Source organism: Cynoglossus semilaevis, chromosome 2 (assembly GCF_000523025.1).
Source record: "Cynoglossus semilaevis isolate Cse_v1.0 chromosome 2, Cse_v1.0, whole genome shotgun sequence".
NCBI classification, from domain to species: domain Eukaryota; kingdom Metazoa; phylum Chordata; class Actinopteri; order Pleuronectiformes; family Cynoglossidae; genus Cynoglossus; species Cynoglossus semilaevis.
In genome coordinates, this window is record NC_024308.1 from 15,865,107 (window position 1) to 15,892,912 (window position 27,806).

A 27,806-nucleotide genomic window follows, 5' to 3' on the forward strand; every position below is an offset into this window, starting at 1 on the left:
AGGGTTAGGGTTAGGGTTAGGGTTAGGGTTGGGGTTGGGGTTTCTTACTGTTTCTTAGGGTTTCTTACAGCAGGGCGTTTCTTACTGTTTGTTCAACTCACAGGAAAGCTGGACCGTGCTGCTGTGAGCTTTGTCTTCTCCTGCAGACACCAAACATGTCTGGGAGTAAGCTAACGCTATAGCTGTACTAATTCACAAGACATTTAGGATTCATCTTTTGATTTCTGGTGTGCACTTTTCATTGTCAATGCTAACAAGGTTTCCTTTTTTCCTCCGGTGAGGAAGGGAAAGTGAGTGTTGACGTGGATCCGTATCTGAAAGACATGATCCATGATCCACCACACATACAGTGCCACTGATTACAGTGTTTAGTAAATATTTCTGAGAAACAATAACGGCAATAAAAACTAACGCTCTACGCCAGAGGTCTTAAATTACCATTACACGGGCCACTTCCTGCCTGTACAAAAGCACCAAATCCATCCCCGCAATAAATGTCAATGATGATTCATTTTGCTTAAAAAAAGATTCGATTTTTTCGTAAAATATCAACAGCGGTTTGTTTTGAACATCGATCCCCCTAGTGATGACAGTGGCAGCAGTGGTCCTCAGCTCAATTGAGTTTGAGACCCCTGCTCTATGCTGTCCCAACCATCACAGCTCCAAAAGCAACAAAAACGCATTTGTGGCACATTTGCACTGACAAACTCAATACCTCTCCAAATTCTTTTATATCAGAGCAACCATATAAAATCAAACTCCAATTCCACCAGGGAAGCTAAGATTGTACTGCACAACTACAAAATATTCCTTGAGAATATGAAAGACCTTCACTTGACACGGCTCATGTTAGTGTTTTAGATAAACGAAATTTAAGTTGCACAGTAACAGCTTTACATACTTTATAAATGTTATGTTATGTTAACATTGCGTTAATGAAAAAAAAGTTTCCCTAACAAGTATACTATCTGCACAGGAATGATAATTCTGGAATATTGTAATGATCCTTAAACCAGGGGTGTCAAACATGAGGCCCGCGGTCCAAAACCGGCCGGCTAGCGTGTTCAATCTGGCCCGCTTGATGAACTTTGAAAATAAAAAAATACAAGAACACCTCATATTCAGGATATTTTTCGTAAAATGATATTTAATTTAATATGAAAAAATTATCATAATAAAGACCTAATATACTTGAACTTTGCATGGAAACAAAAGGAAAAAACATGGCCTTATTGTAATTTATCATTTATAATATTATGATAGTTCTGGTCCATCTGACATCTAATAAGGTTGTATGTAGCCCGTGAACCAAAATTAGTTTGACATCCCTGCTTTAGACCAGAAAAAATAATATACAGTGTTCCCTCTCTATATCGCGGTTATCCTTTCCTTTTTTCCTTTTATCCTACGAAACTATAATCGTCAGGAGCAGGACCTCCTCCACCTTAGTTTAGCTGCAAGTTGGACCCACAGCACACAAAAGTAGGATTTGGCAATCACAGCAGCTTGTACATGGGGTGGGACATGAACTTGTCCCAGTTGTGTTAATAAGCCCTCTTTACACGTCAAGAGTTTGCTAAAGGAGGAGCTCAAGAAGGAGTTGGAAAAGAGACGTGAGTGTGCATGCTTGCATAAACACAGGCTACACGGACAGGCTGAGCAGTGTGCAGTGCAAAGGTTTCTCAAACACAGGGTGGTGCCAGAGGCAGAGACAGCTAGAGACCACAGAGCCTGAAAAACTGGCCGGGCAGAAGTAAAAAAAAAAAAAAAAAGAGGCAAACGCCCACTCAGACATACGTTGAGAAACATGCCGCATATTATTTTTGGTCTGATGTCTCTTTTTTTTTTAATCTTTCTTTTCTTGTTCGTGTTTCAATTCAGTTAGAAATGCATTCTAACACAGAGTGTTTTTTGTAGTTGACCCCTCAGAGTATTTCACACCACAGGTACTGTACATCCGTCTACTGTGCAGACTGAGAACAAGGCTATCAAACAACTAAGACTGGAATTGATCCAGCAACCCTTCAGCTTGTGAGAAAACCGAAAACAAAAAACTGCACCAAAGCTACGGCCCATCCACAAAAAATGTCATGTTGGTTGATATTAAAATCATGTTTTGGGATAAAACTGGGGAAAAGTAGCAGAAGGGCTGTTGTGGGGTAAAGGGTGCGATAGTTGTACGTCAGAGTCAACACAAACTGCTGTTGCCAAAAAATGTTATTATGTTATTATGTGTTAGGTAACACACTTTGTGCCAGCGTTGTTTTCAACCTTGGGGTTATGACCCCGCTTGGGGTCAACTGGGAATTCAAATGGGGTCTGGAATGTATAGTAATTGTTACAAAAAAATAATAATAAAATATTTTTCAACTAATTATTATTCGTTTTAAATAGTATTATTTTTCACCCCTGTAAAGACAAGCTGGCCTAACTGTACATGTGAGCAGTGAAAATAACATGTCACTCTGTGCACCAATCTGGCTGCTCTATATTTGTATCACAGTATAATTCTGGTATATATAATTCTAATTCTAGAGAGCAAAAAAAGTGCAGAGGCGGTGGCTGGGCGCTTGAAGAAGCGGATTTGGAGCTGGAAGGTTTCAGGTTCGAGTCCACCAGCTGCCAACTGACCACTGAGGTGCTGTGAGAACGGCACCATCCCCACATACTGCTCCCCGGGCGGGAATCACGAGAACCACTCCTTTAGACACAACTGTGAGTCAACAAGTTTGTCACATTGAGTGCATGAGCCTCATTATGTCAAGAATGTCGAATTTACTGCTACAAAAATAATACGTTCCCCTCCGATAAACATGCACGTTGTTTGACTCTCTGAAGGCCACTCAGTGCTCGGTTTGCTGTAGTTCATCCAGTCCGGAGCTGTGATACCACCCCTGGGCCAATGTGCCACACTATTTACATTTGGGATGCGGAGAACTCTGCAGGCCTCTTCTTCTCTTCTCACAGTTTAAGCGATCCATCAGTATGACAAGCCTGGGACGCTGTGCCAGTGCAGACAGCACGGTGGACAGTGAAGGATTTCTCTACTGTCCCTTTCTCCAGCTGCACACTGTTATAAGAACAGCAGATAGTTTTGCTTTTTTTAATTCTTGTATGTCGGGTCATTTGACTCCTAATGAGAGGCACCGCATAAAACTGTAAATCAGGTACGTGTGTATACAGTATACCTGAAGCGGAGGCCTTTGCTTGTACTTCCTGATCAGGAACAAGGAAGCAGAAACAGAGGTCTGCACAGTTCTTTTATTACTTTATTTTACAAATGCAGCTTAGGGAAGGGGGAGAAGAAAACTGAGTGAAAGATTGATATTAGTCGTCCGATAGAAGTCTCATTAAAATCACAGCAACATTGGGCTTTGTGTCTGCTAGCAATGACAAGACCACAGAAAAAACGGATTGTTCTTCTAAAGAGACTTTGCTACAGGATAAAGTGTCCCCCTGAGGCTGACGTCCGTACCTCCAAGTCCTCAAGTGTGAGGCAGGTTCTCTGAAATAGTAAAAAAGCAAGGAGTCATGCCTATTAATTCCTCCCGGCGCGTTCTCTTCCACCGCAGGGAATCATAACTGTTCTCTCTTTTCACAGTTATGACAGAGGTAAAAGCTGGTCACGACCCGAGCTGAGAAGAGAGCGAGGAGCAGGATCCAAAAAACTGGAAAGGTCAGTGAGTGGCTCAAGGGCTTGGGTGATGTCATGGCTCTATTCTGAACTGACAGGAAACATGGCAACTGCTCAAATGGAGTCCTCTGCACTGTCTAAATGTCTTTGTTGTCTGTGCGACATGCTGATCATGTCAGCTGATTGGATTTTAATGAGCTAAAAAAACACTGGGTAGTTCAGATTTTAAATATTTTGTGCTGTTCTTAGGATGTCAAAATTCTTAAAGATGTAAATGCCAACTACAGGGAGTCCTCGACTTACGTCGGAATTCCTTTCCTACGGCGCAACGTAACTTGGGTTTTGCGATTTAAGTCGGAACTCACATACTGCACGTACAGGAAGTACATATGTCACTCGCCTACGCTAACACAGTGGTAGCATTATAGTTTAGGACATAAAAACATCAGAGGATTCAAAAGGGCAAAAATGTTCCCATAAGAACAACACAAAGATAAGAAAGCAATTGCAGCACAACCCAATGTATGCAGTACAACTGGCAAATGTAAACAAACACGTCGTTTGCACATAGCATCATCTGACGACACGCCTTGGCAAATGTAAACAAAGACGTCGTCTGCACATAGCATCATCTGACGACACGCCAACTACTTATTGTGTAAAATTAGTTTAAACGCCCTAGGTCGCAATCACAGAACAAGACTTTCTTATTGAATTTATGGGAGATGGCGACTCAACCACAAAGCGCTGGAGGTCAAGGATGTCGTAAAGCGAGCCCTGTACTTTATCCGATTATTAGTTTTATTATTATTATTATTATCTAAGTCACTACAAAATAATATAAATTCAGACATTTTTTTGTTTTGTGCTAGTGCACAAGGTTTGATACGTCAGAAAGATGGTAGTACCTAGAAAAAGAAGAAGTGAGACCAAGTGCCGTTTGTGGGAAATGTTCTAAAATAACTTTTCAATTTTGTGGTCACTAGTTTGGCACAGATGTGTTGGACCGAATGGGCAATGAAAATTACTCATCCCTGTGACTCACTGCCGTCCATTCCCCCTTTTAAACAACCAATAAAACAGCAGCCACATAACATTGTAAAAGTTAAAGTGTCTTGCATATTGCAACAGTTAAATAACTGGGGAAATAACAGAAGTAATATTAGCTGTAAACACAATATTTTTGTTTAACAATTTTATATTTAATTCTCGGACTCTTGTCAGATTTAAAGCTGTGAAGATCAGCTAGTGGAACAAACGCGCCATTGACTTGAGGTCGTGGTGTGTTCACTTAGTGCAAAGAGCTGCACTGTTTCCATATGTGTTTATTTGACAGTGGTTCCATTCATAGTGAAATAAATGTTTTCGGTCATAGTAGGTTTTTTTTTTTAAATTTTGGACTCAGATTCAGCAATGTGTTTATGCATTGTATACTTTGGGCAGTAGGTTGAACAGTTGTTTTGACCTTTTCATATAAACTCTAGTCAAATAAAGTTCATTTTATTTTTTTAGCCCAAATTCACAAAATACATTTGTCTCAATGGAATTTACAGATCGAAAAATGTATTGAAATTAAACTTAAAATATCTTGCTAAAAAACCTATGTCACAGAGGAAAAATGAAGAAATGTACTGTCTATATGTTTATACTAAGGTATAATCAACAAAGTCAAGCGCACGTCCTTCAGGGTGACTTGCTACATACAGACTTTTGTGCTGGAACACCCCCACCGGTAATATAAAATTGAACTGATCCATTCATGTCAGCCGGTAATGTAAAATTGAACTGATCCATTCATGTCACATGACCACTGACCCGAAGAGAGCAGTGACTCCATATGATCGAGTCAACTAGACATCTTTGACCCTTTAGGCTACATTGCGTGTGTTTGTTTCGACTAATATTTTATGACTTGAGTATTAATATTGGTATCGAAAAAGTAATTGGTATTGTATGAATCAAAAAAGTCTGGTGTCAGGGACAAACATACAGCAGTAACATAGTTCGTCAGGAACTATTTGCATGGACAGATATTATATAACTGCCCAAACATAAGTAGTCAATGCATTATTTTGCATGCTAAGCATATCTCTTACAAACATATCTTAGCCAAAACTGTAGAAATTACCAACATATTCCCAGTGTTATCCATCTGAGTAATAAATGAGCAGGCTTTCAGCCTGGGTTGAATGCTCTCTGCAGAGCATTCTGTCAGTAAACCATTCCATCTGTGCAGGAGATGGGAAAAACTGATGATTCGCACGACCCTTAGTCAGCACAGAAGCGTCAACGGGAGATAAGGAGATCGGAATCAGAAGTGGAGTCTGTGCACAAACAGTACTGCGAACAGACCGTGACACGGGAAGGAGGGGATTGGGGGCGGGGGCCGTGCTGTGTCACGTGACGGACAGAGAGACAAGATGAACTCAACCTGCAAAATAACTCTAACCCCTGCTGACTCAGAAGGTGAGCAGAGCAGTTACAGAAAAAGACCAACATACTGCTCTTATTTTGAAATTCACTGCAACGCATACACTGGTGCAGACTACCATAACATTCATCGAGCACGACCCTTCATCAACGTGACAGACTGGCAGGGATCATGTTGTGCCGGTGTTGTTCCTTCTGCACTGCCTTAGAGGAGACCTCATCACACTTGACAGAGCTGAGCACTGACAAATAGAGAATGTCGAGAAATCACACACGCCACGAAGCATATTGGGATCTCCGACCTATGTAATGACAAAAACACCAAAATAACCTCCTGACGCCAATGGTGTTGCATTACATGAATCATACAGTGGCAATAAATGCACTTAAACTGACATCACAGAGGGACGGGGCAGCGGGCTGGAAGGATGGAGTGATGACGAACGAAAGGAAACAGATAAGGGAGAATAAATATAAAATGGAAAAATCTAGTCTCCAGACTTAACTGAAGAGATACGGAGTGGAATCAGAGGTTACTCAAAGTTAATTCAGAGGATGTGTGTGAGCAAGCGTGTACACCGCGGCTGTTACGCCACGTGTATTTGGACCAGTACTTTTCAAACAGTGGGACGGGCAACCTTGGGGTGACGCAGTGATGTGCCAGCAGGGGGGCGTGATGGACATAAGTGTAGCGCTGCTGTAATTTTTGAATAATAACAAGCCTCCAGTCACTAGGTGGCAGCAACTTATACAGTGGTTTGTACTGATAAAAATATACATGTTAACAGGTTCTCAATAGTATTTCGATTCGCGGGATGTGGGCCGCAGGGGCGTGAAAACATTTCTGTCCCCAAGGGGAGGCATGACAGAAAATAATTAGAAACCACTGATTCGGAACAAGACGTTCTGTTCTTACAAGGAAATCAGGATCGAAATACAAAACTGTGACCGAGCAGTACAGTCACATTTTTTCTTTCCAGATTGTTTTACAATCTGGGAATTTGCGGAATTTTCTTTTGAAGACTCAAGATGATTTATTTGTCTCATGCCATTGACAACAGACAATACAGACAGGGAAATAGAAATTGTGACAGGTCCCGATTGCGCCAAGAGCGGGTATAAATAGAATTAAATAGAATTGGCTACAATCTGTATATGAAGGACAAGATCGGAGAGAACAGCTGAGTCACCTGTCGATATAGTTGTTGTTTTGCGTAAATTCTGCGTAACATCTTGCAACCCCTATCACATATATAAATATATTTCCATATAGGTACTTCAATATATAGTATCTGCCATTTAGTTTTCATACCGAAACTGTACCAAACCATGGCGTCAATACCGAGGTACGTACCGAACCGTACTTTCCTAAGCATTACACCCCTGACATAAACTCGACCTCTGAGCAAGTTAGGGAGCGTGGGGAAAGAGAGGAATGGAACAAGGCAGACTTCCACTTCTTTCAACTGTTCCCTTCAGGGGTCGCCTCAGTGGATCATCTGCGTCCATCTCACCCTAACCTCTGCCTCCCCTGCTTTTACTCTCCATGTCCTGTTTCATAGCATCTACAAATCTCATCTGAGTTCTCAAGGCAGACGCCCTCATGAACTAAAAAGAGAAGTGGGGAGAGCGCTGAGAATTCTATTTACAGGATTTCTGTTACCATATTTCAACATGTATAACCCTGACGATGGACGCCAGTGCCGTTGATCATAACATCAGCAGTTTAACACCACGACTGAAGACAAATTTTAATGGCGTTGAGGGCAAGAAAACCTAAGGGTCTTTCGACACACTTACAGACACAAGATGGCATTTCCATATATATCCAACCAAGTATTGTAGGGAATGTGTGGTAATATTATGAAAGACTCAGGTTGACCTTTAAGTGATAAGCTTCAAATGAGCCTCAATATGAAATCATACCTAATCTTGTTATCAACCAGCAACTGTCTTAACCCTGAGCCTGCAGCAGCAGGATGGAGTAATAATTAACAGGCCTGAAACAACAGTCCTATAAACAGAGCACTAATTATATCAGTATATTTGGTGTTGAACAGAATCAGACGACTGTTGGAGATCCTTATAGAGATGCTTGGGCTGCAAACAAAACCACAAATTCGAATGCAGTGTCAAGTTGTAAAGTGATCCTAATCTGTAACTATTCACGTTACTGCTTTCAAAGCTGTGTGAATTAACGTATTAGACTTTAAAAAGGAATAGCTGAGAACAGCACTCAAAAATGGCTCATCGACTTTTGTGGCTTATTATAGGAACTTTCCTGGATTTCCTGGAGGTATACATATTGACACAAACAAAAGGTTTCATAATAAATTGTAATAATAGTCGTTTTTTTAAAAGACAGGGTTTTTGACATGCAATGCAGTGGGGGGTAAACAGGGCAGGCTTTGAACGGTGAAAATAATTGGCATGCAAATATTGAAACTATAAATATCACTCACTTAGAATACCAAATAAACGTGTCACAAAACACTTAAAAGTTGAAGGGTCATCTCAACGTTCCAATAACAAAGTTATTTGCAGTACAACTTGTCTTCACAAATATACTATACATGCAGAAACTATACAAGAGTAGAACGAAATCTAGCAGTAGCAGTAGCAGCAGCAGTAGCAGCAGTGGTGGTGACAGTGGCCTGCTGGTCCAGCCACAGAATCTGCTCTTAGAGCTCCAGGAGCTCCAGCTTGATTCAACAGCTGTGTCCAGCTGTGCCACAAAAACACACAGAGTCTTTTGTTTTCCACGGGGGAACGCAGTGTTTTGAGACTGCAGGCTTTGGTATGTGTGACTCCGGCCGGGCGTTTGTACACATGGGTACAAGTTAAGGTTAAAGCTCGTGGACTGAACTGTTAGCAAAGCTCTGATTTTTTTTTTTCTTCTTCTCAGCACTTCTACATTCAACGTTCTATCCCCTCTTCACAGTAGCAGTAGCTACAATGTCAGACGCATGAAAAGCAGAATAAAAATGTTTCACTGCAGGGAAATGTGACAGTAAATATTTACTGTCAAAATGAGCCCAACACACGCATATTCTCAGATCCATGTATGTAAAGACCGCAGGCTTCTGTTAATGATCTGCCAATGGTTGGTTCACTAACTTCTACAGTAAAGCTTTGAGGAACTCTGCGACGTTGCTAATAGATGAACATGCTAAGAATGTCAGAGTAAACAATAATTATCATAAAAAAAGGCATAAAAATAAACCCCCCCAAATTTGCCCAAACTGCCTGCAAACGTAATCAAAACACATGCCACAGATGTCTGGATGCAAATTATACGTAAATAAAGCGAAACTCACTTCGAAATCTTTGCCGCTTGCTAACATATTCTCTGATAGTTTCTATTCAGATGTTTCCTTTAAAAACCTGTGCCATGAGATTATATACGGGCTTCTTAGAATCCCATACAGGGATGCACGTCAAACGCAACAGATCCAACCTGCCCAAACTAGCTTGTCTGTGTTGTTTAAAATATGACACAAACAGAAAAAAGAGAACCGCAGAACTGAACTGCGACTGCTGCATTATGTATTGATGCCAAGTTTTATTTTTAAATAGTAATGTATATTTTCTTTTTTTTTTTTTTACTTTTTGAGGTCACTATCTACCTTTGCTGTGACAAGCCTGAATAATATCCCTGCAAAAACATAAAAAAACCTATCCACACTGAAAACTGATTGGTCTACTTAGCAAAAATTGTCCAACCAGAATGCTCTACTTTACAGTATGTGTCACAGGCACTTCATGGACCGACACAAAAACATGGCACTTTACACAGACATGGCCTCTTTCTCTTTCACTCGCTCTCTCTGCCTTGCTTACATGTTCTTACTTGCTCACTAGATCCTGGGATATTTTATTTATTTTGTGGCCATCTGCGAGCTGCTGCGGGTGACTCCTTGAACTGTCTGGAGACTTAAGATGTGTGTTTCAAGCATGATTTTCAAGTCCAAGACTGTCTCAGTCTGTCTGTCATTGAAATTAAAAAGGTGGTGTTTAAATACTGTATGTAGTGTATATTGAAAACACGATATGAACATTAGCATATTTAGCATAAGTAACGCGAGTTAATATAGTAATTTAGAAATTCAACATTTGACATTAACATTTTTTTATTTTTATTGACTAAATAAGTCGTCGATAAATCAAAATAAAACGAGTTTTGAGAGAGTAAAAACGACTCCCACATTCACGATATTTGCTCTGGAAATTCACGGTACCGATAACGTGCGATAACATCGTACGTGGTCCTACGTGTGACCACAGCCAACCAGGACGTCTACACACACACATATACACACACATGCACAGGCGTGTGACGCTTCACTGTCCACATCTGTTTCTGGCAACAACCTCTATGACGTTAAAGCAGTAACAAAAGAGACGGAAAACAAGCAAAACGGTGAAAGCTTCAGTGCAAGGAAACATAATTTCATCACAGTTCCAGACAGGAAACAGCAAAAGAAGACTGACACCCAGAGAGAGAGGGAGAGGGGCAAAAGAGAAAAAGAAAGAAAAAATAAATAATAAAAAAAAAGAAAGGCAAGGCAGGAGCAAGGATTCCACCTGGGGAAGATGTGACACATAACGATTTAAATTAACTCTAGTACTTACTCCGAGGAACCGGTTCCGCTCGGTCCACTGACTGGAGGACAGACCGGAAATCTCCCGGCTGTGAGAGTGAAGCTGGGTCTGGTTCTGTGTTTTATGTGTCTGTGTGTGTGTATGTGAGTTAGTGGGTACGTGTGTGTGTGTGTGTTTGTGAGGGAGGGAGGGAGAGAGAGAGAGGAAGAAAGAGTGGGAGAGAGGGTTAACGTGAGTCTTGCGTCATTTCAACTGGAGGACGCTGCGACTGTTGCGCGCAGCAATGCAGCCATCTTGCCGAAGAGAGGAGTCTCCCAACAATCTACTATTATTATTATTATTATTTATTTTTGTTGTTACAAATACTGTTGATGTTGTTTTTACTTGTATTACGTTACATTTTGGGCGTATTGCTTTTGCACATTATTTCCAAATCTGAGTACGAAGACACGTTAACATGTAATTTATAAGGGCCTGGTACATAACTTTTTTTATTAGTTTGGAGCAGATTTACGTGTATGTTTTGACAATTGTACGCTCACAATTCAAATTGAATAGTTTCTAAACAGATATGTTAGTAATTAATTAATGTTTCAATTGTGTATATATACATAAATGTGCGTCGGGATACCACACACAATAATTGTAATTACTTCGAAAAAAATATATAAACATTTATCATATATACAGTATAACACCTATATACTATGACCAATGGTAACTTGAATAAAACTTTCACCAAGTGTTCTTATGATTTGGTACCCCAGCCCCCCATTTTCACTTATATTAAGTTTATGTTTTATCATGCAACTTAAACATAGCTACACCTTCTAAAAAGGTACCATTCACATCTCACTCATTACACCTCACACCTTTACTGCTTCTATAAACATTGCATTTCATTACATTCATGTCCTGTCATCAAATTAAATTTGGTTGGTTAGATGATAATAAATGGTAGCTAAAGCAAACAGTTCTTTAAATTCAAAGAATCAAGCACAGACTTTCCCATTACCCTTTCAGTTTTTATTTAGATTTCCCAATGTTCATTTATAGGCTTTACTCTTCTTCTTCTGTCTAGCAAGCACACATCACTGCAGACAGATCATACAGCACCCTCCTGTGGCAGCTTGTTAGCACTGCTAAGTGTGTCTGCCCCTTCCAATGTGGTCCAGAGGCTGTCGGTTGGAATTAGAACCTGAGTGGAAAGCGCTAATAATCTTTCAGTCCATACACACATTTAAACAAATACAAATTCACGTTGATAATTGATTTTATGTAGCTTCAAAGACTCGGTGCTAACTTTAACTATTATATAGCGATTTTTGAAGATCCCGAAACATATTTGATAATCCTCTGGTGATTTAAACCACATTACAATGTCAATATGATTAGGACCAAGACGAAGAGCATATATATATATATTTATCATTACAATAATTTTCACATTGAAATAAAGTTAGTCAATGTACAAGGTAATCATAAAATTATCATTGGACCAGTGTTCAAGTTGAGCGGAGTGAGCCAGATGCATAGAGCGTAAAAATGTAAAAACTGGTATGGACATTTTTAACAGTCCCTATTTATATATTCATTAGTTTTCCATATGACCAATTAAACAGACACTCCAACAAAGTAAGATAAAGGCCCTGGCAACTTGTCTTAAATGAATTAGACTTAAGAGAACCTGGATGGTGCTTCTCAAAAGTCAATGGTCTTGGTAGTTGGAAGGAGCCTTCCAATTGGCCTCATAAAAAGAAAAGGCAATAAATCCCTCCTTGCATTCTGAGAATGAATGTAAAAGGGTTGCAAGTATGCGTCACTGCATTATCGACAAGGTTCAACCTTCTATTCTGCAATGCGCAAATAACTGTGTGTGAGTCTGCCCTATACAGAAGCTACATGTGTGCCCTTGTAATGTCGGTGTGCGAAGAACTTCCTCCTTTGTAGGAGTGGACGCATCCGGTGTACTGGAATAGTCTTCGACGGGGGATTCGCGAAGAAACGTCATTTCAAGAATCCGATCTCAACATCCGCCAGAGGGTGAGAGGAGAATCAAGTCATCAAAAATATATATTTCCAGTTCCCTTTATGTTTGTCAGATTGCTTTGGATGTGGAGAAGCACTACCTTCAAGAGTTCTTCTCACTGTCAAAGCCACAGGTGTCAAAGCTCGTCCATCTCCATCTGCTGGAAAGCCTCCAAGTCTTCCCGCCAGTCGGCTAGTAGTTCGTCCACTGAGGGGTTGCTCGAGTCTGTGTTACCCTCAGGCTCCTCTCTGACGTCAGAGTTCGTGTCCGTCTTCTCCTCAACCCCCTCAACCTGCTCCGCCTCCTCGTCTTCCTCCTCCTCAGGCAGAGTCGTATCTGCATCCGGTTCTGATGGACCGGAGTCCTCGACAGGACTGGTTTCTGTAGAAGGCGTCACGTCATGTGACACAGTCCTGTCAAACTGTACCGTGCTTGTTTGCTCATACGCTGCAGGATCGAACGGAACGGGAGTGGTTGCCTCTGTTAGACAGTCTTCCTCCACTTCTTGAACATTCACACCTAAAAAGGAAAGCAAGGGTGTTGAGACCAAACAGCTACAAAAGAAAAGGAAAGAAACTCCTCTAATTAGTAACCTGTACAGAATGCTTATGGCTTTGCTAGTCAAAAATAGATCCATTTTCATCAAGAGGCTGACAACCATAGCAGCACGATGCTGATGGTGAGTCATGTTTCCCACAGGAAAGAGCTTTTCTCGAAGTGCTGCACAGCCAGAGGGGAAAAAAAATCTGTCCAAGAAAAGTTGTTTGGTACATTTTGCCGTCATCTGGCTAAAACAAATCACTGCATTCTTTTGAATGCAATGCTAAATATGTTGAAGCCTACATTTGTGCCTTGTATTCTACAACGGAACACACCCTGGGGCAGGAGTGACGCTACTCCAATGCGGCATTCAGGGACACCGACACAGACTACGGTTTGTCACCGAGGCTTCACAGCCACAGAGACTCTCCACAAACCACAGGATTTTTGTCTTTGGAATGAAGCGTCTGTTCTGCTAAATACTACATACAGTTATGCAGCAAAAACAACGTGATTTATAATGTTAGGCTTTTTAAAAGCCGTTTTAGACATGGTAAAATGTCGCTTCTCTTCGACGGTTAGCCTCTGGGTGGTGGCTGTCTGTCCTAGATTCTGTGTACTAGATTAGCATGGAGAGACAAGCATGGGTGCAGTGCCCAGGGGTCTGTGAGTACCTCACGATATTAGGAAATGATTATGAAGAAATGTGGTTCAAATTTCAAACAAGCTGATTTTAAATTTGCTATTAAATAAGTTATACCAGAAGACAAACACAACAATGATCAATCTGTGTGATAATGAATAAAAGTAAAATGCATGCACCACAGGCTTGGAAAAGAACGGATAGGTTGACGTGCAAATCTTAAGCAAGACATTTTGCAACCGACTATAACGTGACACCGTAGGAGCCGTGTAGCAGCTCGGTCATGGCTCATATCATTGTTCAGAAGCAACAGGAATCGTCTGTTTTTCCAGTTCTGTCTGAAATCAAGACATGTGGGAGCGTGTGTCGGTTGTGTTTTCAAAGTGTTTACATCATGACTTTTATCCAATTCCCATCCTCTCTTTACATCTAAAGCTGAAATGCTGTCACACGTCAGCCTTCAGGACAGGGAGTGCCAGACCCATGTTATTGTTCCTGAGCTCTGGTTCAGCCATGTTTGCTCAAACACTCCAGTTTCGCGCTTCATTTGAAGCTAACATGATGCGCTGTCACATGTTATGTGCCATGACATCTCACTAACTGGTTGGTTCAATCGAGACCTTTGTTGCCAATATTGACTTTTAAATTATTAGTGGTTTTATAATCACTAAAAGACAGAAATCACCCCTACAAATTGAAATACTTTTGAGAACCTAATACAGAATGTAGATTTTTATCTGGACAAACCACTGTATGAGCTGCTGCCACCTAGTGACTGGAGGCTTGTTATCATTCAAGCATTACAGCGGTGGTACACGTTTGTCCATATGCGTGCTATATTCCAATGGAAGCCCCTCACGCCCCCCCCAGGGGGGCCCGCCCCATTATTTGAGAAGTACTGCATTACAGTGTTAGTTCATGTAAGGATGGTTTTTACTTACTTTCCGAAAAGGGTAAAAGCCGTTTGTCACATTCTTTAAAGTTTGAATACAGAAAGGATGCCAGCAAAAATCTCAGTTCGTGCAATTTACATTACACACGAGGTCCTCACCTAACGTCGGAATTCAGTTCCTAAAATGCAACGGAACTCGAATTTTGGAACTTGCGTACTACACATAAAAGGACATAAAACATCGGAAGACTCTGACCTATACTTGGCAGCCATAATGACGTCAAAAAGTTCCCAAACGAACACAATCCAATACAACCAGTAAATCTAACAAAGCCATCTTCCGCAGCTAGTGCCACGTGACCTCGTATTTGTCGACTCTCAATCTAGTTCCCGTGTGAAATTTGTTTAAATGCTGTACACTGGAATGACGGATTATGAGAGATCCCCTGTACTGAAAGAATATTGTCCAATTTCTTATTGTGTATGCTACGTACACAAGCTTTAACAGGACAAGTGTGGCGACTGAAAGAATATTATCCAATTTCATATTAATATGTATGCTACACACACAAGCTTTAACAGGACAAGTGTGGCGAAAACAGCAAATTATTTAAAAATAAAGACAGGCGGGTAAATGTGAGAAACAGATGAAGGGAAGGTGGAGACGAAAATACTCACCCTCCTCAATCAAGCTGCCAGGAAGAGGTTTACCTTTAAATATGGCTGCTGTTTTTCCAAACGAGGGACAGGGGAAAAAAATAAAACAGGAGAAGGAGACAAAGAGGGAGCGATTGTTCAAAAAAGGATTTTCAAGTGGGGGGAAAAGAAAGGCAAAGAAATTGGCAATGTTATATTGATATTCACTATGCACAAATTAACCCACTGCTGGTGGGCGGCTTTGAAATGAGTCACTGTGCTTCCAGGTTTATCCTCGCGGCTCATCTTTATAATCCCAGCCACGTAACGTGGCTTAGGCTGTTTGATCATTTCAAATAAAAGACGGAGAAGATGCCTAGACCAAGAGATCAAACACCGTGCCAGCTTTCATGTCATTATTTCTAACATAGATGCATATAATGAAGGAATGTCCAACCTCTGTCTTTGGCCTTGTCACTGAGCAGAACCTCCACCTCCTTGTGCTCTTTCAGCGCCTCCAGCAGGATGTTGCCCTCTTTGTGAAAGAGGAAGAGAAGAGGTAAGGTGATGTCCTCAGTGCTGCGACCGTCTCCTGCCATCTGAAACAGGGGAGCTGTGTCACTGCTGCTGCCCTCATTGTCGTCTGGAAGGAAAAAGAGCACAACAGAGGTATTAACTTACATAAATAACTGACAGACGGACAGCGACTGTAGGCCATCTATAGAGTAATAATCTTAAGGAAAAATCTTATCAGGAAAAACCTTGCATGAGGAAATATGTCTGGTACTTTTATGACGGCAAAAGCACTGAGAGATCATTTTTTATAGAGATAAAAAGCTTCCAACTTTGGCCATAAATCTGGCTTTCTCTGAACAGTTTTCCAAGATCTCTGAATCTGAAACGTCCTCGGTTTCCGACGGTGTTTTGTGGTTACGTCGCCATCTCTCATATATTCAATAAGTCTTGTTCGAAGCCGACAAACGCGTCATCATGTAGCGTTAAACATGGAAGACGGCTTTGTTTACATTCGCCCGTTTTACCCCGACACTGGCTTGTGCTACATTCGCTGTCTTTTGTTTGTGTTGTTTTTTTTTTGAGAACACGTCTGCGTAGGTTCTCAGTCAACCAGGTCATCCTATCCAAAAATAGTTACAGTTCTGAACTGAAGATGATGAGAGGTGAAACGTCTTCAAGAAACCTACTCCGTCCAGTTGCCCTCGATGGAACTATTTTTGGATTTTTTTCAGGAATGGGCTCATGATGGCTCCCAGGCATAAGTCAAGATCTTCTGATGTTTTTATGTCCCAGATTTTGATGTTACCACTGTGTTAGCATAGGTGACGGACCTAAATACTTATGTAGAGTATGTTGGTTCCATCTTAGGGCGAAAATCGAGCAACTACCGTTACTCTGCAGTAGCGGTAGTCTGATGTAAGTTGAGGACTCCCAGTGTACTATAAACATCACGTTTTTCATGACCTTTTGTTGACATCTGTTTCTGAATAATTAAGAGTACTTCAGGGACAGTCCAAATTCCTGTGCGCTCCCAGCTGCTGTCACTCACCGATGACTATGCCTCCAATGGCCCCAGCCATTTGAATGTGTCGAGCCTTTTCTGCAAACATGCACTGTCCCCTCTGAAGAAGAGCGATGTGGCCCTGGACATCCTTGGGATTTGTGATCGCCGTGCAGCCACTGTACGGTTCGGCTACAGTCACAAAACCTCGTACCTGATCACAGGAGAAATTATTGATTTTAATAAAAATAAAAGAATCAACTGGGCTTTCACAAAAGGCTCATGTTTAAGGGCAGGGTTAGAAAAACTCATTTACCCCAGTGGAGCTTTTGGACAGGTCTGTGCCAAACTGTGCCGGGCCGGCAGTCAGAACAACTCTACCAAAGAAGGGATGGGAGACAATCTGAACGGCTCTGGGCGGCAGCTGCTCTTTCTGCTGCTGGCTGGATAGCTCCATCATCTCCTGCATGAAACGCACGCCATCCTCTGCTGCTACGGCACTCACCGCCTGAGTTTGGGTCACAGAGGAAGAGAGAAATATAAAAAATTAAAGCTGCAAGAATGACAAAACACAGGGTTAGGTTGTCAATATTCTCTTCATATCGTATCATGTAATAATGTCAGAAATATGGGGTTTTACTTTATTATTTATAATATAGTATTTCATTTTAAGAAATAATTTGAGGTATTTTTACACAATTTTGAAACGGGGAAAAAACTGAAATGTTTTGTTTCAACAGCTATTTTCAAATAATTTACATACTCATATATATAATATACATATATACATATAATTTAGAGTCAACTTTCAACAGCATACATTTAAACACAAGCATGAGTATGTAAGTCCCACGGGAAAACTTAAATTATTAGGACAGGTGAATTTAACAGGAACAAATAAAATTATACATATATACATACATATATACACATACATATATGCACACACATACATGTACATTTATGTGTACGTATATATGTGTACGTATATACGTACGTATATACTGTATGTGTACATATATGTACGTATATACGTGTACATATACACACACATGTACATACATGTACACATATACATGTACATATATACACACATATATACAAATATACACACACATATAATATATATATGAAAAAATCTCATATTTTTAGTTGTTTTTTTTTGGCTTCTCTGCTTCTTCTTTGTTTGTACCTGAGTGGCATGTTGCACCAGCTGCACCCTGCCATCTTTCAGGTGGATGAGACTGACTCCCATCCTCCTAAGCAGCTCCAGATGTTCCGGGTTGTTTGCCATGAAGTCTTGAGCCCTCAGAGGAGGACGACCAATGCCAGGCTCCCTGTGAAAAATGTACAGAGCAAAAAACGAATGATGAATGATTTTTTTTTTTTATTTTAAAAAGCCTAGCAGATATAAATGAGTGACTGTAGTCTTTGGTATACCTATTAGGAGAAGGACGTGGGCAGCTCTTGTCCACAGCACTTCGGATTGGTTCTCTCAGGTTGCGAGGGTAGGAAGGGTCCGGGAAGAGCAAACGGGTGTCAGGACAGGTCCAGTCATAGTTAGAGTCATCCAGCTCTTCCTCTGACTGTAATGTCAAATTGATTTTGTTATATATACACAGGACATCATCTTTTATGGTACCATTGTCAGCATGCACCTGTGTCACCCGGCCTACCGTTCGGTTCGAGGGGACAAATGAAGAGTAAGAGGATGCGGAGAGGGACAGGGGGAGCAGGTGTGCCTCAGTTGTGAAAACATAATCCTCCACGTCAAAGGGTAGGTCCTCTGACTCGGCAAAGAGCAGGAAGAGGTATTTGAACATCTCAGCGAGAAAGAACGAGTCCATTCTAAATGAAAAACAGAGAGTGCGTTTTTGCATGAGGCACACACTCTGTTCACTTCAATGTCCTTCATAAAACGCGTTACTGTGTAAGATGTCTTCATTTTCTCACCTATCTTCGTGACTCCCTGTACGCACATCCTTCATTGCAGCAAAGCCGCAGGGCACACGGGCAAAGCGATTGAGGTTCTCCAGAATAGTGCGACCTGCCTCAAGGTAATAGGGGTCTTCTGTGGCCTAATAAAAAAAAAAAAAGTATAGTGGTCAGTCCATCTAAGTAGCAATGTAATATTGACAGATATGTGTGACAAATGTGATTAATGTGGAAAAAAACTATTATCTCTTAGAATTTTAAAAAAAGGTCATTATTGGATTATTAAAAATGTATATGTATTTTATTCGCTATTGGCTAAAGCCTGCCAATTGTAGTTAAAAAAAACACTAGTATTGATGTACCTTAATTATGTAGTAAAGCGAAATGACTCGCTTGCAGTGCATTCCAATAGACTTTTACTTTGTGTGCTGTCAAGGGTGCTTGAGAAACTACCTTGTAGAGGAAATAGGTGCTCTCTGCAAACTCAGGTCTCAGGGGATGCTGAGCCCAGTGAACCCTGAAATCAGTAGTGAAGGCCTGTGGGTGGACAGAGAGCGGGTCAGGACACGATCTCGAAGTGTTGTAATGAGAACAGAAAAGGCCCAGATGAAATCCGTACTGCCACAAAAGTCAGGCTGTGTTGGTTCTGAATTGATAAAGTGGCCCCGAACAATGTCTTGGAACATATAGAGTATCGTCATTGGGTTATATTCACAACAAATTGTACGTTGTACGGGTAACTAAGAATTCGGTTCTTACCGCGTGATGTAAAGTCAGAACTCACATACTGTACGTAAATAGTACATAAATACTTATTACTTAAATCATAATCTCGGACATAAAAGCATCAGAAGAATCCAATGTATGCCTGGGAGCCATAATGAAGGGCAAAAAGCTCCCCAAAGAAAACAACACATACAAAACACAGCTAATGTAGCCCAATCCAACGTATGGCGTACAACCAGTGAATGTACAATAAGCCGTCTTCTGCGTCTAGCGCCTTGTGATGAGGTATTCATCCGCTCGGCTCGCCAACTAGTTCCCATGGGAAATTAATTTTAACGTAGATCGGAAATGATGGAAAGACTTCGTGAATTAATTAATGGGAGATGGTGACATAACCACAGAATAATGTAGGTGAATGTTGTCTTTTTTTTAATAGCTGGGTAGCTAACAATTAGGGTAAGGCTTAGACTAGAAATCCAATTCAACATTATTTTATTTACCCAGAGACATGTGACGATGTGGAGCAGGCAGCACATTGGTTAGTTTTTGTTAAACGCACAAACACAGACGGATTACCTCTGGGAGGAAATTGTGTTTTTTGGTAACTTGGTACAACATCTCATGGGTCTCAATAGCAGGGCGGATATCTCCCTTTAGTACCTGGGAGACAAACAATATAAATTGTACAACAGACACTAGGGACACCACAGGATTTGGCAAAGCATTCAGTTAAGATGCAACGTTCACCTGCAGACCGGGAAAAAAAGCGAGCAGAGAGTCCATCCAGGTGCGCGCGGGAAGCAGAGGTTTGTGTATATGGACGTCCAGAAGCAGAGGAGGTTGGCTGATGTACTTCATTATGGATTCATAGTGCTAAATAGACAGGAGAGGAACGGACAGTGTTTTTAACAGGCACGGAAAATCACTTTTTTTTTCTTTTCTACAGTCACATTTAGTATTGAGAAAATCGAGAGCTCTGGTCTCATGTACAAATAGAAAGTTGAAATTCTATCTGTTTTTGTTCCGTTTTGTTTTTTTGTTCTCCCACTGCAGTTCAATAGCTCACTGTCTCCATTGAGAGTTCATTCAAGTGGGTCAACAATGTTAATAGGTGGTTATATAACATTATTTATATTTTTCTTTTTATTTATAGTTATATTTTAACATGAGTTACATAGACAGGAGAAAGGCTTGGTGTTTTGACACACGCAAGGTATTAAAAAAAAAAAAATCTAAAAAAGCACCTTAACCTGGAATATGCTAATGTCTCCTCTTAGTATACCAGCACCTCCTGGTACACAAGCGACACCCTGGGTGCGCCGACACTGCCTAACACAGAGAGCGAAACACGACTCCACCTTTGTAAAGAACCACTAAATACAAGTCACGTTTGGATATGATGGGGAAATAGGGTAAATTATGAATTTTTGAAAATGTCATTTTATGTGTATAATTGAAATTCAATAAAAACATTTGTGTGACTGGTTGATTTTACTGTTTTAAATTTTGTTTAAATTTGGAATTTGTATTTATCTATAAGTCAATAATATATTGAGTTAAGAGAAAAGGTTTTACAAATATGGTGGAATCCAGGATTGCACTTCAATGTTTAACCTAAATATGATCGACTGAAAATTGATAAAAATTCTAAAAAGAAACAAAAATACAATGGTCAAACTTGTAAATGTAAACGCAGTTGTTATTTGTATTTTTAAGGCGTCAGATTACTCCACTGTTTGTGTGTGTGATCAGGTGTGTGTGCGCTCACAATATTGAACCGCTGCAAAAACAGGTCATCGCCTAAAAGGATGTAGGCCTTAAGTAGATATTCATAGTATGAGTCAATGCCGGCCCCAACTCCACTGTCTGTAGGCACACAAACAGTCACCGTTAAAGTACATCGTACAAGAAAAATACATGAAAAATATTCTACATTTTAACTTCATTGAACAATATTTTTTACCTCTGACATTTGTTGGTAAAATACCGTAACACTATTGCATACCATCCCTGTTTCCCCGTTCTCTTACCTCTTCTCACCCACTCTCCATTGTGGATGTTGATGGTGGTCCCAACCAGGTTACTGTTTCGCTGTCTCTTCTCCCATAGAAAGTCCATCGCCCGTCGAGCATGGGCCTGTGCGGGCCAAAGTGTTCACATGATTAAAAAAGTAAAAAATAAAAATAAATAAATAAATCGATCTTCAGCAGCTGTCTGCTGTTTGAATTGATGCACTTAATATTACTGAGTTAGTGGAATTTTAAATAAGGGTATAGAGGTTTATTTTCACATGTGGACTTATTATTATTATTATTATTATTATTCCCTACGTGTTGCCATTACTCGATGATTACTTTATTCTCTTTTCAGCTCAATGAGTCAGTTGTGTCAAGATGTCGTTATTATTGGCGTAATTGTCTTTTCAGCTCAATGAGTCAGTTGTCTTAAGATGTCGTTATTATTGGCGTAATTGTTACAGTTGCAGTTATTATTAATGTGACTGTGCGGTTGCTGCGAATGTTGTTGGTATTATATTAGTATTAGTTTTTAGTTACAGCAGCAACAAAATAGAGAACTGTTAGCCAACAGTCAGAAATGTCCACCGGCTGCTTTAAGACTGCGCCTTAAGTTTATGTTTAACCGGTGTTTGTTTGTTTGTTTGTTTTTAGTGTGCAGACTAACAGTACTGCCAACAACCCGAACTGAAAAGACTCAAGTGAACCAGATAAACTTGTGACTCAGAGTAACCCAAGTCAATACGTTTATCAACACTTTCAGAGATAAAACCCAAAGTACTTTCAGTGGGAATTATCACTGAAATCCAATACAACTTTGATGGCAGAAACCCACTTTAAAAATAACCTATTTTTGACTGGCGTTCGCAAAGCGAATATTATTGCACTGACTTTTCCATAAAGGTGCACAATTTTAGGGATTTATTCTCGAAATTCGGGTATGATGATATGATTAATCGCAATTAATCGTTTAGTTCTCAGTGTTATATAGAATTAAGTTAAGCTGTAATCAGCCATCTTGGGTGAGACTGGTGTTAGAAACCAGTTGTATTGTTCAAGTCACACTGACAAAGACATCCAGTCCATGAGCCAAAAAAAAAACAAACTCTTACACAACAAAGTGCGTGCATATATAATTACTGTACTTCTAACAACCAGTCTGACAAAGTCTCATCACTCAACAGTTCCATTCCTACAAATAGTTCATATTTACAGGTCCGTCTCTGTCACTCTCTCCCTCTCTCACCGACTTTCTTTTTTTTTTTTTTTTCCTTCTTCCAATCATTTCCATTGTTTAGGAATAAAATTATTAATGGACACTCTGAAATGAAAAGACAAAGGGTAACCTGGACTAAAGGCAGCTTGAGGCACCACAAGCCAGCTACAGGGCGTGACTACAGTATCATACCTGCGACACCTTTTGTGGTGATCGGTAAATATGTTTCATCATAGAGGATCATTTAAACCAGGGTGTCAAACATACGGCCTGCGGGCCAAAACTGGCCCGCTTGGGGTTTCACTCAGGCTCGCTTAATGAATTTTGAAGGTGAAAAAAAAAAAGCACAAATACTTCATGTTCAGGAAATATTTTGTAAAACTATACATCATTGAATATTAAGACTTAGCTAATGTACTTTTCTGCATGAAAACAAATTATTGTATACTTATTTGTATACTATATTTAGATTTTTCCGCTTAGAAAAAAGCCCTGTAAAAATAAATAAAAAAATAATAATATTTAAAAAAATTTAAAAAGCCAAAACAAAACTTGACCACAAGTGGCATCAACATTTCCATACAACAATGGGAAGACGATTGGAAAATGTTCGCACCTCAAAAACCGGATCCCCTGTGAAGCGACTCAGGGCAGCAAACTCCAGGATCATCGTTCCTGCACATGCCGTACAAGTCTCCGTCTCTGTGCCCGTTCTCGTTTCAGGACCTCTGACACCATACTTTAAATTGACCTGTTAGACAGGTATAAACACATATGTAATCTACGTCATGTACATTGTTTTTCAATGTTTTAGGAGATATTTTAAAAGAAAAAAAATATATATATATATTTTCCCAATGTTTTAGGACATATTTAAAAAGAAAAAAATTATATATAAACTATTTTACATTTTAATGTTAACATTAATTAGCCTGAAAATGGCAAAAAAAAATTAAAAACTGAATCTGCATGACTATTTTACATTTAAATGTTAACATGAATTAACCTGAAAATGGCAAAAAAAATTAAAAACTGAATCTGCATGTGAAACCCACCCGGGGATATGGCAGACCACTGCTGGTGTTGAAAGCTGGCAGCAGACGCAGACCTATGTCTTTGGCCATATGCAGAAGCTCGTCCTGGTACCACTGCATGTGCTGACCTGCGTCCTTTAGCATCACAGCCATGGAGTGTCCTCCCAAAAGTCCTCTAAAATAGACATGCAGCACACAATAATATTAAGCTTCTGTGCGACGAGGTCATGTTTTCGAAGCCTTTGCATTCCAAACTTACCCCAGGACACGAATGTTCGTTTCAAAGACAGACACAACAATGTCATTGTCCAGCCTCACGTCCGACAGGACTCTCCTCACCGCATCCTCAAACTCTGTCGTCTTATTTAAAAGCTTTTAAAAAAAAGAATGTAAACATATGTAGAACAATTAACAACACACTTAGTTTTAAAAAACTGAAGTAAAAGAAAAAAATTCTACTTACCACCAGGGTATCCAGGGTATCTATAAGGGTCAGGGAGAACCTAGCATATAAACCATAAGAAACATTAGTTAACAAGTACAAGAACCACATGCACTCAACTTTTCCGTCTTTCAGAAATTAGAAGACGTTCAGGTTTAGTCATGCATGTGCATTGGTATTAAATCAAATATTGATAACTTTAGAATGTAAAAAAAAGCACAAGAAATGAAGGCATAACCACACTAACTTTCCCAGCGCATCGTCCACGTCACCACGACTGGGTTCAAGCCCACGTACTCTTCCTCTGCATGTGAGGGGCATCAGTTCATCTGCTGGGTATGCATGATCCTGCAAAAAACACAAACATCGCCATTTTTACTTGTTCTTTCAGTCAGATGATATGAGCACAGGAGGTGTGATGTGTGTGAGATGTATGATCATCTGGTTGTTATTGTGAACTTACCATGTAATTTTGATAGGCATGGTCGAACATCTCAACCACTTGGCTCCTACGGAGTAGAAAGGAAAACACACAGTGATAATCAGGTGTTACTTACTTACAGGTACAGGTGTCATAGTTTTATGTGTGCGTGACATCTCACCTTAATCGTCGCTTTTCCTCTCGAGACATGGCCTGCCCCAGACTGGCAATGGCTCCAGACAGCATCAGTAAAAGCAGGACTGGTGGCATGATTGTGTGCAGGCACGATCTTACACTAAAGCGTAGCTTGAAATATGTGTGCACTACCTACTCATTACCACGGCTGAACTATATTAACGAGCAACAAAAGCTTCATACTAATTTGTTCACCTTTTCTAACCTATACTTAATGCAACTGACCCAGTTGAAAAATTCAGACAATTACACATTTTGGCGTGTTTGATCGCACTGCAGCCATTCTTTTACACAGAATTTTTATTTATACGTTTCTAAATATGCAAGCCCTAAAGACTCGTACCTTCAATAAAGCCCGAGCAAACTCCAAACTTAAACAAACCTATATTCTATTTACGGTATTGCACATATTTACATTGGACACGACCCCTGTACATAACTTAATAACATACACTATCATATTATTTAGGTCAAAAATTCACCTCTGACACTGCATCTCTGTCGCTCAGCTAGGACCTTAAAGCATCCACACAGTGTAGTGAAAGTCGTGTTCAAGTAAATGGATGATGACTGATACCAGCAGAACAATCATGTAACCCAGGATGCTCTGCCGCACCTGTTTGCTTTATCACGCTCTCACCCGGACCTAGTCCATCCCAGACGTGTGACACGCTGTCACGCCAAACCACTCATAATTTACAAGCAAACGGGGACGCATCCGTTGAATCAAACAAATCACAACTGCGACGTGGATACGAGAGACCGCGATGCGTGTCTACCAAAGACCATGACTGTCTTGTGTAGTTTTTTCCCGATGTAAACGCAGGCTCACACTGCAAAACTGCAAAAGTTATAAACCAAAGTGCACACCGACGTGTGTTGTGTGGCCTTGTCTAAGTGCGATCATCCCAGTCTCCTGCTTATTGACCCTTATCGTCTAGATAAGTCAATTAAAAGTAGAGACGCTTGATGAAGTTCCATGTTATATTAGTCCCGTTCCCGGTCTGTTCTGTCCTTCCGTTGGGATAAAACACAATTTTTAAAAAAATATATAAAGGTAACTATTTCCTCCTATGAGCAGATTCGCCTCTTTAAACAAGCAGCCCAGCACTTGTCTGTGTTTAATGGCTCTGTAAACAGTACTAAGTACTTACTAACCGAGATGCTGCCCACGAACACGCACAGAACATGGGGCCAATTGGCAGAACCGGTGACCGCCGACGGACCCGGTCTCCTTCTTAGTGTCGTCCTTTTAGGCGAAAGCCGTAACTATTTCACCGTAGGCGTCGGTTTAGACAAGCTAGTCAGCTCTCAATTCCGGATCCTACTGCAGCGATAACGTCAACAACATCCGCTTCCGGTTATGAACATTCATATGTCCCTGTGCTTTGTATTTCAGGCTGCTATAGCATTAACTCGCTTAATTTTGATGAGGCAATGACAATTGCACTAAATTACCTATACGTTTAATTTAAATATATATGTATAAAATACTGAAAAAAATTACGCGTTTACGTTGTCGCGTCGAGAAATAAGCGATGCCTACAAGTCTAAACTCGGGAATCCAAATGCCTTTTTGTAATGTTGCCTTCAGAATGGTTGGGAAATATATTTAGCGCCTCCTATGTACATTTAATCGTTAAAGATTAAATGTGTCGACAGCGGTAATTTATAACATTTATCATGTTTTTTTTTTTTCTTAAAAAGCACGGATATCATGGATGCATCATGGTCATAGAAATAATTATCTTGCAAAGCATGGATATCATCGATGCATCATGGTCATAGAAATAATTATCTTTAAGATGTAGATCGGTCTCTGACTCTTTTTCTATTTATACTCGGAACACCTGTTTTAATATTAGAAAAGGTCATATGCGGCCATGCGTTACAACAGATGTTTAAGAAACTATGTATGTTTTGCAACTTGCGGTTTTAGCGTGACGATTTACATTTCCCATCCATGCATCGCACTGTCACTTCTGTTAAGCCACATAAGTTCACTCTGCCGTCGTCACGCTGGGTGTTGTCTAATACAAACTTTAAAATCGTTTTTCCCGTTTATGCGGGTCAAGCTGTTTAATGTGAAATAGATGGAAACGTCAACATCTAGATGTCTCATTGATGGTGAAGACTACTGTAGGAGTTGTTCTGTTGCAATGCAAGCAATTTAATAACACACCCGAAGACGCACCATGGCACCGAGTTTAAACCTCATCAATTCATTTTTATGTTGACACCTATTAACCAACAGTTTATTGAAACAAGGAAACAAGTGCTACTGCTTTGGTAACTGGGAAAGCAGCAGAAGTTGTAATTGAAATACAATAGCGGTGTGAAAGCTTGGCTCACTTCCTGTTCAGTTCTCTGTTAACTATGCAATAAAAAAATGTAATCGTTAGTTTTATCAATGTTTTGCCTAACGTGACATTTAGAACAGGTCAATTTGCATAGCTTTGACTAGAAACAACATTCTGTTAATGAGAAGAAAATAAAAATGGTCTGTGAGCATCTGATAGATGTCCTCACAGTAATCCGAGTTGAGCTGGCATTTTCACTACACTTCAACCCATTTGCCTACAGAGCTGTAAACGTTTCCAATTCATTGCACATTTATTGTAGCCCATCCTACTAGACTGTCAAAGTACTCAGTATGGGCAACAACAAATGAAACACAAATGAAAATACTTGTTCTCTATCAGTTTTGTAAAAAATAAAAATAAAAAAAATAGGCAAACCCTTTTTGTAATGTTCAAAGTAACTCAGTAACTAATATACAACTTAATGAAAACAATTATTTTCACCAAATATGGAAAAATATGTCAAGAGGTAATGGTCTTTCTAGGGATGTCCGATATTAACTTTTATGTTCAAAGTAACTCAGTAACTAATATACAACT

The 27,806-nt window shown here is 40.1% G+C and overlaps 2 protein-coding genes across 4 annotated transcripts in view; both read right to left on the reverse strand.

Moving 5' to 3' along the window:
* The window catches only part of LOC103399967 (uncharacterized protein C1orf21), a 43,539-nt gene extending 32,266 nt beyond the window's left edge, over positions 1-11,273 (reverse strand). The window contains exon 1 of one of the 2 annotated variants that reach the window (XM_008338627.3): positions 10,697-10,863. The gene's annotated coding sequence lies outside the window, so the exon portion shown is untranslated. Of the gene's footprint in view, positions 1-10,696 lie in introns of both variants that reach the window. The other variant, XM_025054051.1, reaches the window with a different exon arrangement.
* A 404-nt stretch (positions 11,274-11,677) lies between these two features.
* On the reverse strand, positions 11,678-26,250 carry edem3 (ER degradation enhancer, mannosidase alpha-like 3). 2 transcript variants are annotated; one of them, XM_008338629.3, is made up of 21 exons: positions 24,893-26,250; positions 24,754-24,799; positions 24,538-24,638; positions 24,312-24,351; positions 24,108-24,220; positions 23,870-24,023; positions 23,431-23,565; positions 21,614-21,719; positions 21,352-21,449; positions 20,331-20,456; positions 20,160-20,243; positions 19,311-19,394; positions 18,876-19,000; positions 18,599-18,770; positions 18,363-18,508; positions 18,115-18,259; positions 17,239-17,430; positions 16,971-17,136; positions 15,864-16,049; positions 15,449-15,496; positions 11,678-13,214 (listed from the first exon to the last, which is right to left on the reverse strand). In XM_008338629.3, exons 1-21 carry the CDS (start codon positions 24,979-24,981, stop codon positions 12,832-12,834), a joined length of 2,739 nt encoding a protein of 912 aa, XP_008336851.1. In that variant the 5' UTR covers positions 24,982-26,250; the 3' UTR covers positions 11,678-12,831. The 2 variants fall into 2 exon arrangements, with proteins under 2 accessions (XP_008336851.1, XP_008336852.1); XM_008338630.3 differs by lacking the exon at positions 15,449-15,496.
* Between the last annotated feature and the right edge of the window lie 1,556 nt (positions 26,251-27,806).

Coding starts and splice junctions, on each gene's coding strand:
- edem3 (XM_008338629.3), bottom strand. CDS start 24,981: ATGCCACCAGTCCTGCTTTTACTGATGCTGTCTGGAGCCATTGCCAGT. Junction 19,395..20,159: donor AACACAATTTCCTCCCAGAG/GTAATCCGTCTG, acceptor GTCCACCCACAG/GCCTTCACTACTGATTTCAG. Junction 18,771..18,875: donor ACAGGGAGTCACGAAGATAG/GTGAGAAAATGA, acceptor TTTTTCATTTAG/AATGGACTCGTTCTTTCTCG.